This window comes from Fopius arisanus, unplaced genomic scaffold, assembly GCF_000806365.1.
Source record: "Fopius arisanus strain USDA-PBARC FA_bdor unplaced genomic scaffold, ASM80636v1 scaffold00041, whole genome shotgun sequence".
In the NCBI taxonomy this organism is placed as follows: Eukaryota; Metazoa; Arthropoda; class Insecta; order Hymenoptera; family Braconidae; genus Fopius; species Fopius arisanus.
This window is the reverse complement of record NW_011887780.1, coordinates 997778-1014401: the sequence shown is the minus strand read 5'-3', so window position 1 is coordinate 1014401 and position 16624 is coordinate 997778. Positions and strand designations below refer to the sequence as shown.

At 34.8% G+C, this 16624-nt stretch overlaps 1 protein-coding gene across 4 annotated transcripts in view; it reads right to left on the bottom strand.

The window, feature by feature from the left end:
- Nucleotides 1-9951, bottom strand: part of LOC105266817 (hemicentin-2-like) — a 19737-nt gene extending 9786 nt beyond the window's left edge. Inside the window, exons 1-6 of one of the 4 annotated variants that reach the window (XM_011305246.1) lie at nucleotides 9683-9951; nucleotides 7220-7906; nucleotides 5999-6131; nucleotides 2447-2652; nucleotides 600-710; nucleotides 272-475 (exon numbers count right to left, since the gene is read on the bottom strand). In XM_011305246.1, coding sequence (XP_011303548.1) covers nucleotides 272-475; nucleotides 600-710; nucleotides 2447-2652; nucleotides 5999-6131; nucleotides 7220-7343 — 778 coding nt within the window. In that variant the 5' untranslated portion in view covers nucleotides 7344-7906; nucleotides 9683-9951. The remainder of the gene's footprint in view (nucleotides 1-271; nucleotides 476-599; nucleotides 711-2446; nucleotides 2653-5998; nucleotides 6132-7219; nucleotides 7907-9682) is intronic. The other 3 variants (XM_011305247.1, XM_011305249.1, XM_011305248.1) reach the window with 3 other exon arrangements.
- Between the last annotated feature and the right edge of the window lie 6673 nt (nucleotides 9952-16624).

Below are 16624 nucleotides of genomic sequence, written 5' to 3'. Positions count from 1 at the left end.
CTACTACTTTAAAATATCCGAGAGAATGCTCCAAGTGAAATTACTCGAGATTAATCAGACACGGAAATCTCACGTCGAATATAGCAAATTAATATTGTAGGTTGTAATAGTACCACTATTTCCTACTACTTTAAAATATCCGAGAGAATGCCCCAAGTGAAACTACTCGAGATTGATCAGACACGTATTGACACGGGAATTCCACGACGAATATTAAAATAACAATGGAATTGATGAAAAATTTAAAGTAAGCATTGTTGAAGTGACTCACGATAAACATTCAAGAGAACAGTTTTCTCCAGTGGCTCGACGAGCTTCGTATTGGTAGCGAGACACTTGTAAGTCGTGTTCAAGTGTTCCCTCCTTAATTGCTGCACCTTGTACTTGCTAACGATGTTGAACTGTTCATTCTTCTCTACTCTTCCCTCCACTTGTTTCCCATTTACGAACCACGTTATGAGTGGGGGTGGCTTTCCTGGGAGGGGAAAAAGAGAAAAAAAAAATAAGATAAAAATAAATGGGGATGAAGAGGATAACGAGGAAAAAAGTTGGGGAGTTATCTCAGCAGTTTTGGTGGGCGAGTGATAACGAAAACTCACCTCCACGGACTTCGCAAGATACGACAAACTCCTCGCCGACCTGATAAGGACCCACGACACTGTCAATCTGCTGACCTGAACTGTCGTACATCCGGAGCTGGTGGGGAGGATCTGACGGACAATTTCCAAAGGCTCTTCGTTATCATCACGGAATATTGCACAGTGCAATGGAGACAATAGTAATAAAAAATAAAATTAGGAAAGAAAATTTCATTGGAAAACCTTCAGCTTTAATTTAAAAACCTTATCAGCATTTTTATAGGAAATGGAGGGAAAGGTATCAATTAAAGTAAAAATAGAAAGAGAAATGCAAAGTAATCAATAGAAATAGAAATAGAAATAAAAATAGAAATAGAAAATTCGATAAAAGACTATCACACCAACCTTTGATAAAATTTATTTGATACCTTGACTAGCCAACCAATATCGAAATTAAGAGGGATCTGGACGGAAATAATGTCCGTCCTAATTAAGTGAAGGCGGACACCAGACTGTACATGATCTTTGTGGGGTTCATACCAGCGGCGTCTCCGTCGCAAGCTATAGGTCACACCGAGTGCTGGTATGATTTCGATTAAATCGTTTCCAGTCTTTTGAATTTAAGAAAATTTATCTTATTATAAACGAGACCGAACGCGTGCTACAGCTATAATTATAAAAATTGTAGTTGAAAATTTCGAAATTAAATGAGTTCTGAATTTAAATTAGCCGCCTCAGACGGCTGAACCAATGAGGAATAAGCGGGAGAGACTTTCGAGATATCGATAGTCTCGATATTTACTCTTTTTATACGACGAGATCGAACGCGCGCTACAGCGCGCTGTAATAATAAAAATCGTGATTAAAAATTGTTTATTTAAATGAGTCCCAAATTCAAATTAGCCGCCTCAGACGACTGAACCAATGAGGAATAAGCGTGACAGACGTTCGAGATATCGATAGTCTCGATATTTGTTTTTATAAAAATTACGAGAACGAACGCGCGCTATAGCGCGCTGTAATTTAAAAAATCGTGATTAAAAATTGTTTATTTAAATGAGTCCCAAATTCAAATTAGCCGCCTCAGACGACTGAACCAATGAGGAATAAGCGTGACAGACGTTCGAGATATCGATAGTCTCGATATTTGTTTTTATAAAAATTACGAGGACGAACGCGCGCTATAGCGCGCTGTAATTTAAAAAATCGTGATTAAAAATTGTTAATTTAAATGAGTTCCAAATTCAAATTAGCCGCCTCAGACGACCCAACCAATGAGAAATAAGCGTGACAGGCTTTCGAGATATCGATAGTCTCGATGTTTGTCCTTTTTACAATAGGATGATTGAAAATTTTTTAATTAAATGAGTTTTTTAATTTCTAAATTCAAATTAGTCGTCCTAGACGATTGAACCAATGATGAATAATCGTGACATTCGAGATATCGATAGTCTCGATTTTTGGCCTTTTATGGGACAGGACAGGATAATTTATGAATTGATACCTCTAGAAGGAAGGAGAAGTGAGAATTCTCGTACATCTACTCTAACCCCATCATAAAAGATGAGGTGACTTGAAATAAAAGAAAATAAATTTAAATGTGAAACCTAAATCGTAAATTGTAAATGTAAAAAATTTTGTCAAAGGTGGTGTTGTTGGAAATTACCGAAAATTCTAATCGGAATATTTCGGAATATTTCGGAATATTTCGGAATATTAATATTTTTTAATGACATTTCATTATTTTTTATTTTTCTTTTTTTTTGTGGTTTTTATTATTTTTTTCGCGTTGCGGAATTGTATCGATTGGATGTTATTCCATTGCGAATTATGAAATATTTTTGAGGGAAATTTTTAGGGGGACTTACGGATAACTGTTAAATTGACTTGGCAATTTCTTGTCGGTGATTTTTTAAAATCCACACGACATCGGTAGATCCCCTCGTCATCCAGCTGTATTCTCTCCAAAACGAGGACCGCAGGCTTCTGAGATGTTACAAAACGGGCCCGAGGCTGCACCACGTTGTCTGACCAATTTCGGGCCTCATGGAACGATCTCCCTCTGACATCGATACTGTAACAATAAACATTCCCAACTGCAGTTAAAACAACGGAAAATCCGGTTACCGATTCCGGAAGACAACGAAAATTCACGTGAGTAAATTTTCCGTAAAATTCCGTTTAACTTCCGTGAAATTTCCGTTGAACGTAAAATTCAGGGTAAAATTACCGTACATCCTGACAAAATTTTGTTGCAAGCCCGTTAAATTTTTATTAATTTCTTTTCGCTTCGGAATTATAGATATTAATTATTTTCATTAAATATTTTTGTTCGTGCATGAAAAAATTCATGATCGGTTAGATTTTTAAGGATTTATTATTTTCATTAATCCAATAGTTACGTCAACTTTTATTATCAATAATTGATGAAATAAGAGTTGTGATTTAGTAATTAATTATGTTTCAATAATTAACAACATCGTGTGCTGCAAATGTTTGGTTTATCTTAACGATTACATGAATTAATTTTATTGTAAATTACGATTTTGAACTCGTAATGTGCGCGATTTTAAGTTCTACATTATGGGATTATAAATGTAAATATTAATTGAAAAATTATCAATTATGGAATTGAAAACGTAAAGTACGAGATTAAAAAAGAATTTACGCAACTCAATCTTGTGAGAAAAATTAATAACCGAATTAAAAACAAATTGTGCAATTCGAATTCATAGAAAAGGAAGATTACGATTTTAAATTCGTAAATTACGAAATTATAATCATAAATTATCATATTCGACTCGTAGTCTCATAATTTACGTTTTCAATTGCCAAAAAATATTTTCTTTCAAAACATTAAATTTTGAATTAATTGTATTGTAAATTACGATTGTAAATTCGTAATATGGGCGGTTTTAAGTCCTAAATTACGGGATTATAAATGTAAATTTTAATTGGAAAATGATCAATTATGGAATTGAAAACCTAAAGTACTAGATTAAAAAAAGAATTAAAAAAAGAATTAAAAACAAATTGTGCAATTCGAATTCACAGAAAAGGAAGATTACGATTTCAAATTCCTAAATTACGAGATTATAATCATAAATTATCATATTCGACTCGTAGTCTCATAATTTACGTTTTCAATCACCAAAAAATATTTTCTTTCAAAACATTAAATTTTTCCACTGATAAATGAAATGGGGATTTTTAATGAAAGAGATTTTTTAAAAAGTGGAATAATTGGCTGGTAGATTTTCCGCGATTTTCCATGTATTCAAAATAATCTCAAAAGGGAATTCATGATAAAAATAATGAAATGTCCTCTCCGATTGGACGAATTTGGAGGGATTTTTGTAAAAATGGATTGAAGAAAATAATTCTACTCGATATTGTGAGGGGGTTAAGCTTTTTGGGATCTTTCAGGCACTTCAAAGTTTGTGGTTCATACATTAGAGAGGAAAATTGAGCTTTCACCGGTGTACGGACCCGGAAATTTTCCTGGCTTGCCGATGAATCCACTTCCATTACCCATTTCCTAATTACTCCTCACCCTTCTGACGTTATTTCCTTTCTTTCAACCCGCGAATTTTACCGGAACAAGTGGAAACTACGGGAAACACTCTGACAAAAAAATTATTTGTCAGTTAAATTCACTTGTACGAGAGAATAATCTAAATGCAAATTCTATACGAATATTTCTGGAATTTCGTTGTCTCCAGTCAATTAACTTGACGGAAATCACTTTTCTCCTCGGTGCGGCTCATATCGCCATTCGTATATGAAAATCTGAACATTTCGTTGAATATTCATCATGAAAGGTCATTGAGCCATTTTTTTTTTAGGATTTTGTTGGAAATTTTCTGAAACTGAAAAAGAGTTCAGGGAATGTAGTGGGAATTCAGCTAAAAGTTTTTCATTGAAAAGTTGTAAAGAAATTTATTTTGAGAATATTAAGAAAAGGGAAAATTTAGTAAGGGGAGAAATTTGTGAGAGAAATTTGTGAGAGAAATTTGTGAGAGAAATTATAGAGCTGAAAGAGAAGACACAAAATGATAGCTCGGAAAAATTCTGGTACTGGCGCGTAATTTTTTCCCTATTTCTGTAAAATATAATGAACACCAAAAAAATTACAGTACTAGAACCAACATTTTTTCTTGATCACCATTTTGCACTCTTTTTTTGGTGCTGTACAATTTTTCAAAAATGTCTCTCCGCACACATTTTACTTCCCTTTATAATTCAATCCCTCGAATTAATCCCAGCATAACAGAATTACGTGGGAATGGATGTGACGAAATTATTGAGGAACCACAGAGCCAGATGCTAAACTTAAAAATGGAAAATGGCATAGAGGAAATGTACCGGGAGCTCAGCCAATACTTCTCTACTGCAGAACATGACGAAAAAAAATCAGATGTCATGAAAAATAGAATGAATAAAATTCCACATTTCACTTCTCTCTAGAATTTAATGCCTCGGATTACTAATGAAAAATCGGTATAATGTAAAAATTTACCGAAAACTATGAAAAATTTGTCTCTACACGCAAAACTATTGGTTTGAAATTCAACTAGATTTCGAAAGTTTTTGAAATTTTTTGAAATGTATTTTTGATATTTTCATTCCCACTTTTTCAGACATTTTTTATGTCACTATGTTGGCACCATAAAACTATAATAATCGATAATTCGATCGATAATTAAAAATCCGTATGTAAAAACATTATTAGGGAATGTCACTATAGCCCCAATAGTAATTACTATGTTCCATAGTAGCCCCGAATAATAATAATAATTCCCATCTACAATGCAACTGAATTACAGAATACAATAATTACTATTGACATCGCATAGTAGTTGAACTAGCGCATAGTTATTACTATTGCATAGTAGATCAGAAACTATTTATACAGGACGTACATGATCACTTCCACATAATCAAAAGACCATGTCGTCATGTCATATAGTTACTATCTAATAGTTGCATCACTATGCAATATTACTAACGGGTATTCCACAATAGTGTAACTATATTACAGAACTGCATACGTTAGTATTCATACATTATATGAACTATTATATAGTAATGGTAATACCATAATTACTATATCGCTATAGTGACTGGAAATCATTATAAAAATTACCATTGTACATAGTTACGAATCTTTTTCGTATTGACTCGCAATAATTATGGAGCTGAACATTGTGAATGGCATTATCAACCATATAGTGTTTAACTATACATAACTATGCATAGTTTATAACTATATGCAACTATATAGGTAGGCTGATATTAGTGATCAGGTTGTAGAGTGAAAATGTTTTTCTTATGGAGGATTATGCGCATAGTAATCTCTACTATTCAGTTCTCCCGTGATGTTAAAATCCCGCGAATTAATGACGGATTGACGGAATTACCTGTAAATTGGCTTGACGGAATTATTACGAAACCACAGGACCATGTAGACGCCATCGCCCCTCGTTTCAGGTTCGATATCGCATGGTAGTTGTGCTGATCCTCCAAGAACGGCGTTGACCTCGGATGTGGGAACTATGAGCAAAAAAAAAACAGATTGAGGGGAGAATCTCGAAAAATTATTCCGCAAATTTTTTCCACGAATTTTTCCATCCCCCAAAATTCTTCATGACCTTGGAAAATTCTCCACCCCTACGTATTAGTGTGGAGCAAACAAATTTGAAATTCAAATGTTATCACGAAATCGTCCCCTAAAAGTCGGGGTAATTAGCGAATAAAAAGGGGGGTAACAGTGGAAGGAGTCATTACAGGTCAGACATCTTGCAATCTTTAACTCAATTGGGTCAGCCTCATCATTCGAAGGGATAATTACGGTTCAAGGGATAATGCGTCTTATAATTAATCTAGTTAATTTATTAATCATTGATACTTGATTAATGTCAATAAGTATTGATTATGGGGGGGAATATTACAAGAGCTTTCGGGGGAAATTTAATCAACTGGGGAAAGGAAAAAATCGGGAAAAGGAGAAAATTAGAATTTATTTTCTCGGAATTACAAAGAGTGAAGAGAATTATAAGAATTCACAGGAATTCTGAACAATTCCAACGGCAATTTCAATAGAATTCATGAAATACTTCAACTCAAATAATTAAATTAATAAATTCATTAGTATTTTTAAAATGGCGTTGCCTTTTTCAACTGCATTCTTTCCTACGCGATTTCGAAAAAAACTTGGGGTGTAATTTCGTAATAAATGACAGAATTAACCCGAATTTTGACGTTATACTGTCATCAAGTAAAAATTACGTGGAACTCCAGTAAAAATTCCCGGAAAATCCATAACTCCCACTTGATTTCCACGAATTTCCCATCGAACTACAATAAACTACAATAACTCCATTTTTTCTCAGTCAATAACTCGAAATTGAAGGGAGATAACGATTTTTCCATAGATACCTTTTTGATAGCTTTCTTTCTTTCCTACAATAAATGTCTTTACAAAAAATTGGCTATATCCCTTCATTCCGCTGATATTGCCGAAAAACTGGTCTCGAAAAAACTACACCTATTCCAATCCACAACTTCACTCCAGAATATATCCCTTATTAAAAATAAATATAAAAATAATTTCAAATTTTGAATAAATATCTGATACTCACTGGGATTCTCATCCTTGTCCCAATTATCATCAGCCTGAACGCACAGTAGAATAACAAGGACGTAAAGTCCAGTCAGTAAAATTCTCACTGCTCCGAGTGCAAAAGTCCTCTCATCAACAGCCATTCCAGTATAAAAGTAAGATGATAACAAGAATGTAGGTGCCAGAGAGACGAAAAACCCAGGGATAGGTTGAAAAAATGAAAAAAAAAAAAAAAAAGCCCGAGAAATAACTTGGCAAGTCCTTATCCCTACGAAATCATCAGAATGTCTCCACCAGGGGAGTTCATCTCCTTTACTGTCATTCCAAGTGCTCCGGGGTCATCATCCCACGATAAAAAAAAAAAATCACCCCAGACTGTCGCCCTCTGATAACCAAGAAATGGCACTTTATCCTCCGGAATTTATTGTATCGTCGATGTGAAACACATTCTGGCTATGCGACGGCTATTCGTATGTCCTCTCACTGGTGGATCCATTTCCTTCACTCACTATTTCCATAAATCACTCTTCACCCTTGACTCCAGTCCTTTGTTTATTCGTTAATTATTGAGGGGTTGTTAGTGTTCACCTCTGGTTTTGGGGCCACTGTTCACATTCCTCACGTTCATGACCCCGATCACAACACACATGTGGAGTGAGTCAAGTTAAAACACATCCAGGCCTTTTCCTCAATACCACCTATAGCCCTCGAAATAAAAAAAAAACAAGTATTAGAAAATATTTACACATTCTATAAATATCCGCTGTATACACCCATCAATTTTTCATAACAAATCGATTATAATTTTATTTCAATTTTTTTATTTAAAACTATTTTTTTTTATTGAATTTTTAATTTTTTTTTTCTTTTTTTTATCTTTTTGGCAATAGGGGTTTCTCTCAATATCACCTATGATTCGCGAAAGGGAGAGAAAACAAATGGAAAATACTGAGGGTCTGTAAATATCCGCTAATTTTTTAATAACAAATGGATTATAATTATATTCATAATAAGAATTAAATCTTTTTCTTAATATCAGATATGATCTTTACAAGGAAATAAACAAGTGTTAGGAAATATTTATAAACTTTTGCCTTGAACTTCGCGAAATTCGTATGTAATTAACAATAATATGTAATAAATAATATGTAATTAATAATAATTTCTCATAACAAATAATAATTTTCTTAACAAGTTAAAATTACACCGATAATGAGAATTTAAAACAATATTAGAAAATATTTAGAGATTCCATAAATATCCGCTAACCGCAGCCATTAATTGTTTTTTATAAATTAATTATAATTACACTGATAATAAAAATTGGAGACCCTAGATCTTTCCCTGAATATCGGAGTCTTCAGAAAAAAAATCAGAAGTATTAGAAAATCCCCATTTCTTGAAGCCTAAGACTTTTCCCTCGAAGCCCGAAAAATTCCTCTTGATTCTCTTAATTCTCTTAATTAATAAATAAATATCTCAATTCTTCACAAAATGTAGAATAAAGCCACTTAAACAATAAAACAATCTTCCGTTAAAAAAATCTCTCAAATTCCTTCAGATTTTCAAGGAAAAATATTTTATTAATAATAAATATTTAATTATTTTATTATATAATAAATATTTTATTATTAAATATTTTATTAATGTCCTAGAAACTCGTATTATTAGGGTGTATTAGCTGGAAATATTTATATATTATTGGTTAACTTATTTTGTACTTTGATTATTAAATTTTAAAGTGACAGTCTCAAAAATTTATTAACAACTTCAATGATTGCAATACATAATTAATGCACAAGTCTGAGTAAAAAAATTCCCCGGGGATTCCCCGAGTGCTCGGTCTTTCCCGATGAAACCCCAAATATTAACCTCAACATCCCCAGATCCCCGAATTCCTACGGGACTCTTAATTTCCCCGAACCCCTATTTTAATTCCTGCAATCACTTTGAAAATCTTCCCCCAAACATCCCCTAAAATTCACGAATCCCGCACTCTCTCAAATCCCCAGGCTCTTCTCCTGAAACCCCAAAAAAAAAACCGTCAACCGTTACCCACCGTCTAAAACCCTAGAATACCTGTGTCCCTTAAAAAGAAATTAAAATTCCTGACCCTCACCCGTAAAAATCCCTGAAATCCCTGACTCCCAATCATCCCTAAAAGCCCTCCACAAATCCCCCAGAATCCCCCGTCCCCTCCCCTTTCCACTAAAAGCCCTGAATTCTCGTTCACCCCTTACCCCCTCGCTCCTTCACCCCCTCGCCCCACACCCCCCCGAGAAACGCAAAGAAATCCCAAAAAATCCCTAATCCCCGAAAAATTGAAAAATTTCTTGAAATCCCCCCACAACCCCCCGCCAACATTACCACCCTCGGAAGACTATCTCAACCACCCCAACCCCTCCCCTCCCCCGGAAATGTAGAGATGAAAAAAAAAATGGAAAATCAAAAAAAAAAAAATTAAAAAAAAAAATCAAAAAACCTGTGAACCCGCGCTGACACAGCACGCGAGGAGTTCTCATGTTCCAGGTAGAGCGTTATTCACCTCCCGATATCCACAGCACCACTGGTCCCTAGCCACTGGCAGTTGAATCACCAAAATTCCCCTGAAGCCCTGACATCCACCGAGAGACCCGATGTCCATTCAGCCCACAAAACCAGGCCTTTTTCTCTTTTATTTCCTCCCAATTCTCGTTATCCACTAAATACCGAGTTTTTAGCGTTCCTTTGCACTCAGCGACAGGCGCACTGGCACACGTCCATACGTGTGACTGTAGTCTACGGCTCAACCCCCTGAAACCGGCTCAACCGATCCTCACCCCTACCCCTTAAACCCCCTCCACTCACCCCCCTCCTCAACCACCTCCCACCTCTTCCACCTCTTCCACCTCTTCCTCGTCTTCCACCTCTTCCACCTCTTTCACGTCTTCCACCTCTTCCACCTCTTCCACCTCTTCCAACCCCTTTTCACCCCCTTTCCTACCCTTCCCGATCTTTTCCCGACGATCATATAAGCATTCTCCTTCGTTTCCACCCCTCCCCACCATTTCAACCCTTTCACCCCCTTCATCCTATTTCATCCCCTGGTACCCCTCACCGCGCCTTTCCACCCTCTCCCACCCTCTTCCATCGCCGCCTGAATTTTCCACTGTGTCGTTTCGGGCGTTTCCGTGAGTCTGCGTGAACTCGATCGTTAGATCAACTCCCTATAGCGCACGCTCCTGTCTCCACCCTTCCCTTTCACCCTCTACCACCCACTTTCATCCCCTCAGCCTCTTTTGAAGGGTAAAATGAGAGGGACGGAGGGGACTAGTTTCCCCTTTCCCTTTTGATGCTCACCCCTTTTCTGGGGGCGCGAGGGATTCCTGCAGTGAAACCATCCCCCATCCACCGCGCCATCCCGTCCACCCCCTTGCTGTCTGTTTGTCAACGCAAAAGAGCTTTATGCTCCTCCGGCCTGGCTTTGTCTACGGGAGGCATTGTCAATGGAGATATTTTTAGTAATTTTTTTTTTTTTCAGAAAACCGGGGGAGGGTAATGAGCTTCCGATGGTTACTCGGGGGGAGGGAAGCTCTGGGGGTGGGTTTTCGGGGTTTTTTGGGGATTGAGGTGGTGGAATTTCTCAGGTTTTCATTCATTGGAGAGATTTTGGGGGTGTAGGGGGACTTTGAAGGGCTTTTTTGGAATTGTAGAAATTTTGGGGATGTGCCCCTGCACAATCCCCATTTTTGGGGATTTTTTAGAACTCAAAAATTTTTAGAGATGCAAGAGAATTTTTGGGGCTTTTTGGTTTTAATATGTTGCAGTTTAAAGAGACGTGCGGAAATTTTTGGCTTTTTAGTTTTTTGGCTTTTTGCAGGTTTTGGGGATCTAGTGCCATTTTTGGGGATTTTGGCTGGTTCAGAAATGGGACGGAATTTGCACGTATTTTTTTTTTAATTTGAGGCGACGTGAGGGATTTTTTGTTTTTTTTTTATATCTTGTAAGTTTTGAAAATGGGTTTTGAGTGTTGGGGATTTTTTTTGAATTTGAAAAATTTTGAAAATGCGGCCAAAATTTTACAGTTTTTCAAAAAGAACTTTTGAATACGTGGGAATATCGGGAGATTTTGGGGATTATTTTAAAATTTCATAAGTTTTGGGGATGCGCTCGAATATTCAGGGATTTTCAAAAATTTACAATTTCGAAGGGGGCGGCGCCATTTTTCCAGCTTTTTTTCCAAATTTTACGGATTTCTTTAAATTAAAAAACTTTTGGAAATGGGGCCGTGATATTCGGATAACCTTTTTTACAATTTTGGAATTTTCAAAATTTTACAGTTGCCGGAATTTCATTGAATTTTTAAAAATTATTATTAATTACTCGCGGAGTAAACAAATTCGGAAATTCGGGAAAATTCCCAGAAATTCCGGCAATTCTGAAAAATTTCTAAAGTTCTATAATCGGAATTTTTGTTCTAAAAAGACCGACATATGACGGAAATTTTGAAATTTTCGCCAGAAGCTTAGATGTTGAAAGGAGAGGGATGGCGATTATGGAAAACCGATGGGGGAGCTTCCACACGAATGCAGGTCTCCCCAAGCTTTTGTCCATGGAAATATTGTCTGAATTGTTTTTCAAGTAATTTTCTTGTTTTCCAATGGGACGAGAGAATGGGGTGCGGTAATTGGCTCAAGATGGAAGAGGTAATCTCGTTTTTCGGCAAGTCTGAGGGTTCGAAGAGTCGTGAGTAAACTGGGGTGAGCAGTGAAGAGCTTTTACTGAAGCTCCTGACTAAGATCAAGCAATTAGTGCAATTAATTTTCTTTATCCTGACCAATGACGGAAGTACAAAAAAATTCAAATTTTGCGGACACGAAATTTTAGTCAAATAGAATTCATTCAGTCCATTCGCAATTTAACTATATATATATATATATTTTATTCAGCATGTATACCCTTTCGAGCTTTTACATTTTGTTCCCTTCCCTGCTTCCCCAATTATAGAATTCTCAATTTAACAATTTATTCAATAAAAATTTAGTTTCCCCATCCATTTCTTAGTTTTTTATTTCCATCGCCCTTTTGGTGTAATTTTTTATTAATCAAGGTATTTCGAAGTGAAGTGGTGATTCAGCATTAGTCGACTTGAATTATTCAACAATTTTTAATTGATACCTCGGAAACTAAAATAAATGCGATATTTTTGTTGAAACATTTTTTAAAGAGCTGAATTCGGTCTATAAAAAAGGTTATTGCAAAAATGACGACATCTATTTCAGTTTCGGAGATATGAGTCAATAATCGGAATAAAAATTTAAAGGACTAGAAGCGTCCGCTGACGACTATAAAAATTTCCCAATTACCTACTAAATTAATAAAAATAATTGGCAATAACGAAAAAAAAAAAAATAACTGTATCACTTAAAAAAAAGGGTCACACCCCTTTATTTATATATTTTTTTATCTATAAATTTCACAGTTTCGTATTTCATGTTTACATTTTTATTCTCTGACGCGTTGAAATTGGATTCCAAGACGAAAGAGGGTTAAAGGATGAAAGAGGGTGGTTGGGGGTGGCTGGGGGGGTGGTTAGAGGGTGGTTGGGGCGTTTAATGTCGAGTGAATGCGTCTTATCTTGGAGATGATAATGGGCTTTAGACTTGTGGGATTCTTATAATGGGTTACGGCCTTTTTCAGTGGCGAGAGGGGCTGTTACCCCTGAGAGAATAGAATTTCATTTACTGGTCCAGAATTGATTTGACTCCTGCTCTCCTGGTTGACGATAATTCAACAATCTTTCACTCACCCCATTCCCTCAATTGAATTATCGAATAAATTAATCGATACTTGATGTAGTCAAGTGGTAAATAACGACAAATCGCGGTTGGCGTTTTTTTTTTTTTGCTTTCGGGGAAGTGGATTAATTGTGTTTTGGATGGGCTAATGTGTGACCGAGCATGATTGATTATGATCGATTATGATCGATTATGATCGATTATGATCGATTATGATCGATTATGATCGATTATTATCGATTATGATCGATTATGACCGATTATGATCGATTATGCTCGATTGTACGTGATTATGATCGACTAGACCCGATTATGATCGATTGTACGTGATTATGATCGACAATACTCGATTATGATCGATTCTGGGGATCGATTCTAGATTCCATCGCCATTTATACTCTCCTAGATTTGTCACCAGGAAATCAGCGCTAGCGGAGTCGATCTCTAGAATCGACCCTTAAATCGATCTATAGAATCGATCTCTAGAATCGACCCTTAATATCGATATCTGCAATCGATCTCTAGAATCGATCCTTTAAAATCGATCTCTTTTGTTTTATTTGTTGTCTACAAAACTCTCTTCTCCTCCCTCCAACGCTCTCAAGAAATCAAAAGAAAACTAAGTTAGTTAGTCTTTGGAAGTGGAATTGAAGTGGTCATTGCAAGTTTTTATTAAAAAAAAATTATTTTTATTAAAAGAATATTTCAGACAACACCTAGGAAAAATTGAAAAAGAGAATCACATCTCGAATTATATTAATTCGGTAGCTCAAATGTATCAATCCTGAGTTAATACACTTATTTATGGATGAACTTTTGTCGAGTATTTGAGGATTGGATCGCGCCATTGCAGACATCATCAAGATTCGCAGATATAAATTCTTGACATTAAAATCCACGGGAATACCAATTTTCCATAAAACATTACGTGAATAAAACATGACGGAACGGTTTTAGAATACTGCAGACAATTTTTTCATGTGTTTCGTATTCAAGAAAGAATTTTTAACTGATAATATTTTCAAGATCTCGAAAAATCCATGACCCTAAATTTTTCGTGGGAAAGCATTGGTCATTTTTTTTTAAATTCAACTCTTTCCAAAAATGCTAATTAATCTTTCTGATTAAATCAATTGACGAGAAGATATTCTCCTAATAATAAAAATATATTAACAATATCCATAACAATTACATTTATCTGCAAACTTAATTCATAATTTGTTTAATTATTTAAATATATATTTATCTGTATATACGTTATAATTATTTGATTATTTACTTATTTAACAAGAATAATTTTCATCATTAATTATTTCTAGACTCTCCCAGAACTTTTTTAAATGAATAAACCATGATGAATTTAAATTTTTAAATTGAAACCCAGATTTCAATTTAATAAGGTAAAAATGAATGATCCACGCCAAGAATTATCCTCGCAGTACCTGAAAACTATTGCCTGTTGATGAACAAACTAAAACTAATCCACTGGATCTCAACCAGTGTGAGAAATCTGAACTTCCAATTTAGCCTGGAGGCTTGTTTTTATGGTATTTTCAGAGTGAAATCGACGGAATCGACATAAACGACGAGGTGTCTCGTTAAAACATCTCGTTATAAGAGGAACACGTTTTATAGGGGTGAAAAATATGGCTGCCATTTTAAAAAGTGCACATTGTGCTTGGAGCTTGCAAGCATAAACTTGAAGGCTCAAAATATTTCTACATTATTTTTTCATTACTCATATAATGTTATGTATATATTACAATAATACTGTATATAATATATATGATTATATGATAATTAAAAAATTTTTTAAAATGGAATTATATTATAAAATGGAATCCATAAAAAAGAGCGCATGTCCCGGTTAAAAAACATTTTCCATAGTTTTCAATTTTTCTATCAAATTAATGACAGTATATATATAATATATACATAATATATGTTCAATTCAATTTATATTTAATATTTAATGTATATTTTTATAATTTATTTATTCTTTCCTGATATATATATAGTACGTATATAATATATGATAATATCGAATTTCTTCGGAAAAGCTATCGTTATATTATATGATACCATAGAAAAATAAAGCATTGGCACAAAATCTATATAAACACATATATATATTTTTTATACATACAAAATAATGGCTAGTAAAATTCATAAATTAATAGAACATTGAAATAGGTTAAAGATATACATTAAGAATTGATTAATAATAATAACACAAATAATAATAATAATAATAATAATAATAATAATAATAATAATCATAAAGTGTTCTCGTTGCAACTTTTCTATTATTATTATTATTATTATTATTATTATTACAATATAAAAAAATTGTAATATAATTATTGTAAAGGTCATATATTAGGAGATGGTGCCCCCGTATGTTCAATTGAATAAACACCCTGAAATAGTTGAAGATAAAAATGTTTATTGGTCTCATACCCCACAAGTGCAATGGTCCCATTGTCATAACTCACGGAATGACGTGATGAGCAAAGTTTTCATGCAGAACTAAATAAATACGGATATATACGGTAATGGTATGTATCGCGTGCATCGGAGTGTTCGGTCTATGATAGAGGAATGATATAAAGCATTCCCCTTTCGATAATACATGGGAAGAGAGTCGAGACACTCCCTCGAAACTTTGCAGATGCATCGGAAAGATTATTTTATTGGAGTCACGATCGAGTTTCGTCCAAGAGCTTCAGCATCGTGGGTGGAGAACGATATTGGGATTATGTGTCGCCCATTGGGGTGGACATGTGTGCTTTCGAGTTGGTTTAGCTATTTGTGGCATCGAATATAGATTGCAGTGGATCAACCCATTGCCCCAGTGATGGACAATCGGTCTCCCCATTAAATGGAAAGTGATTGATCACATATGGTCTTTTATGAACGAAAAATACACTTACGGAAGACGTGACAATTATGGGTGTAATTGGATTAAGTATATTGTTACAATTTTTGATTTTTTTAAATTATTTGATATATAAAAATATAAATATAAAATGAAAGAACATATGAGATGTTAGGTCGATTGGAATTGCAAGAAGTAATCCTTTTTCTTTGTCGTGTCGGCCATTTTGGTAGCCGGCTTTGGAATAATCAAAATGGCGGAATCGGGGAATTCTTAAATTCTCGTGTAGTCTAGTTGAAAATTGGAGTAAATTGTAGAAAATTAGGACTTGTCTTCTTAAAATTTGAATCCAATGAGTGATATTTAATAGGATCAATGAAAAATGGAAAAATTACCTGATTGTTTCCGCCATTTTGCCGACCTCCCGGAGATGGGATTGCCCGGACTCTTCAAAGTTTGAAGAAACTGGAAGTTTTCAACAGGATCGCTGAAAAATTGAAGGATAACCAAATTTTCTCCGCCATTTCGTGGCCGCATATCTAAAAATCAAAATGGCGTACAAGAAGTCGTTAAATCTCATCTCGAAATTTCAATAAAATTGAAGATTTGGGAGAGGATCAGAGAAGAATTGAAGGGATAGCTAATTTTTTCCACTACTTTAATTCTCAGATCAGTTTTTAAAATCCAATTCAATACAATAATCATTAATTAATCCGCGAGATGGGATTCCCCGGACTCTTTAAAATTGGAATGAACTGCAAGTTTGAGA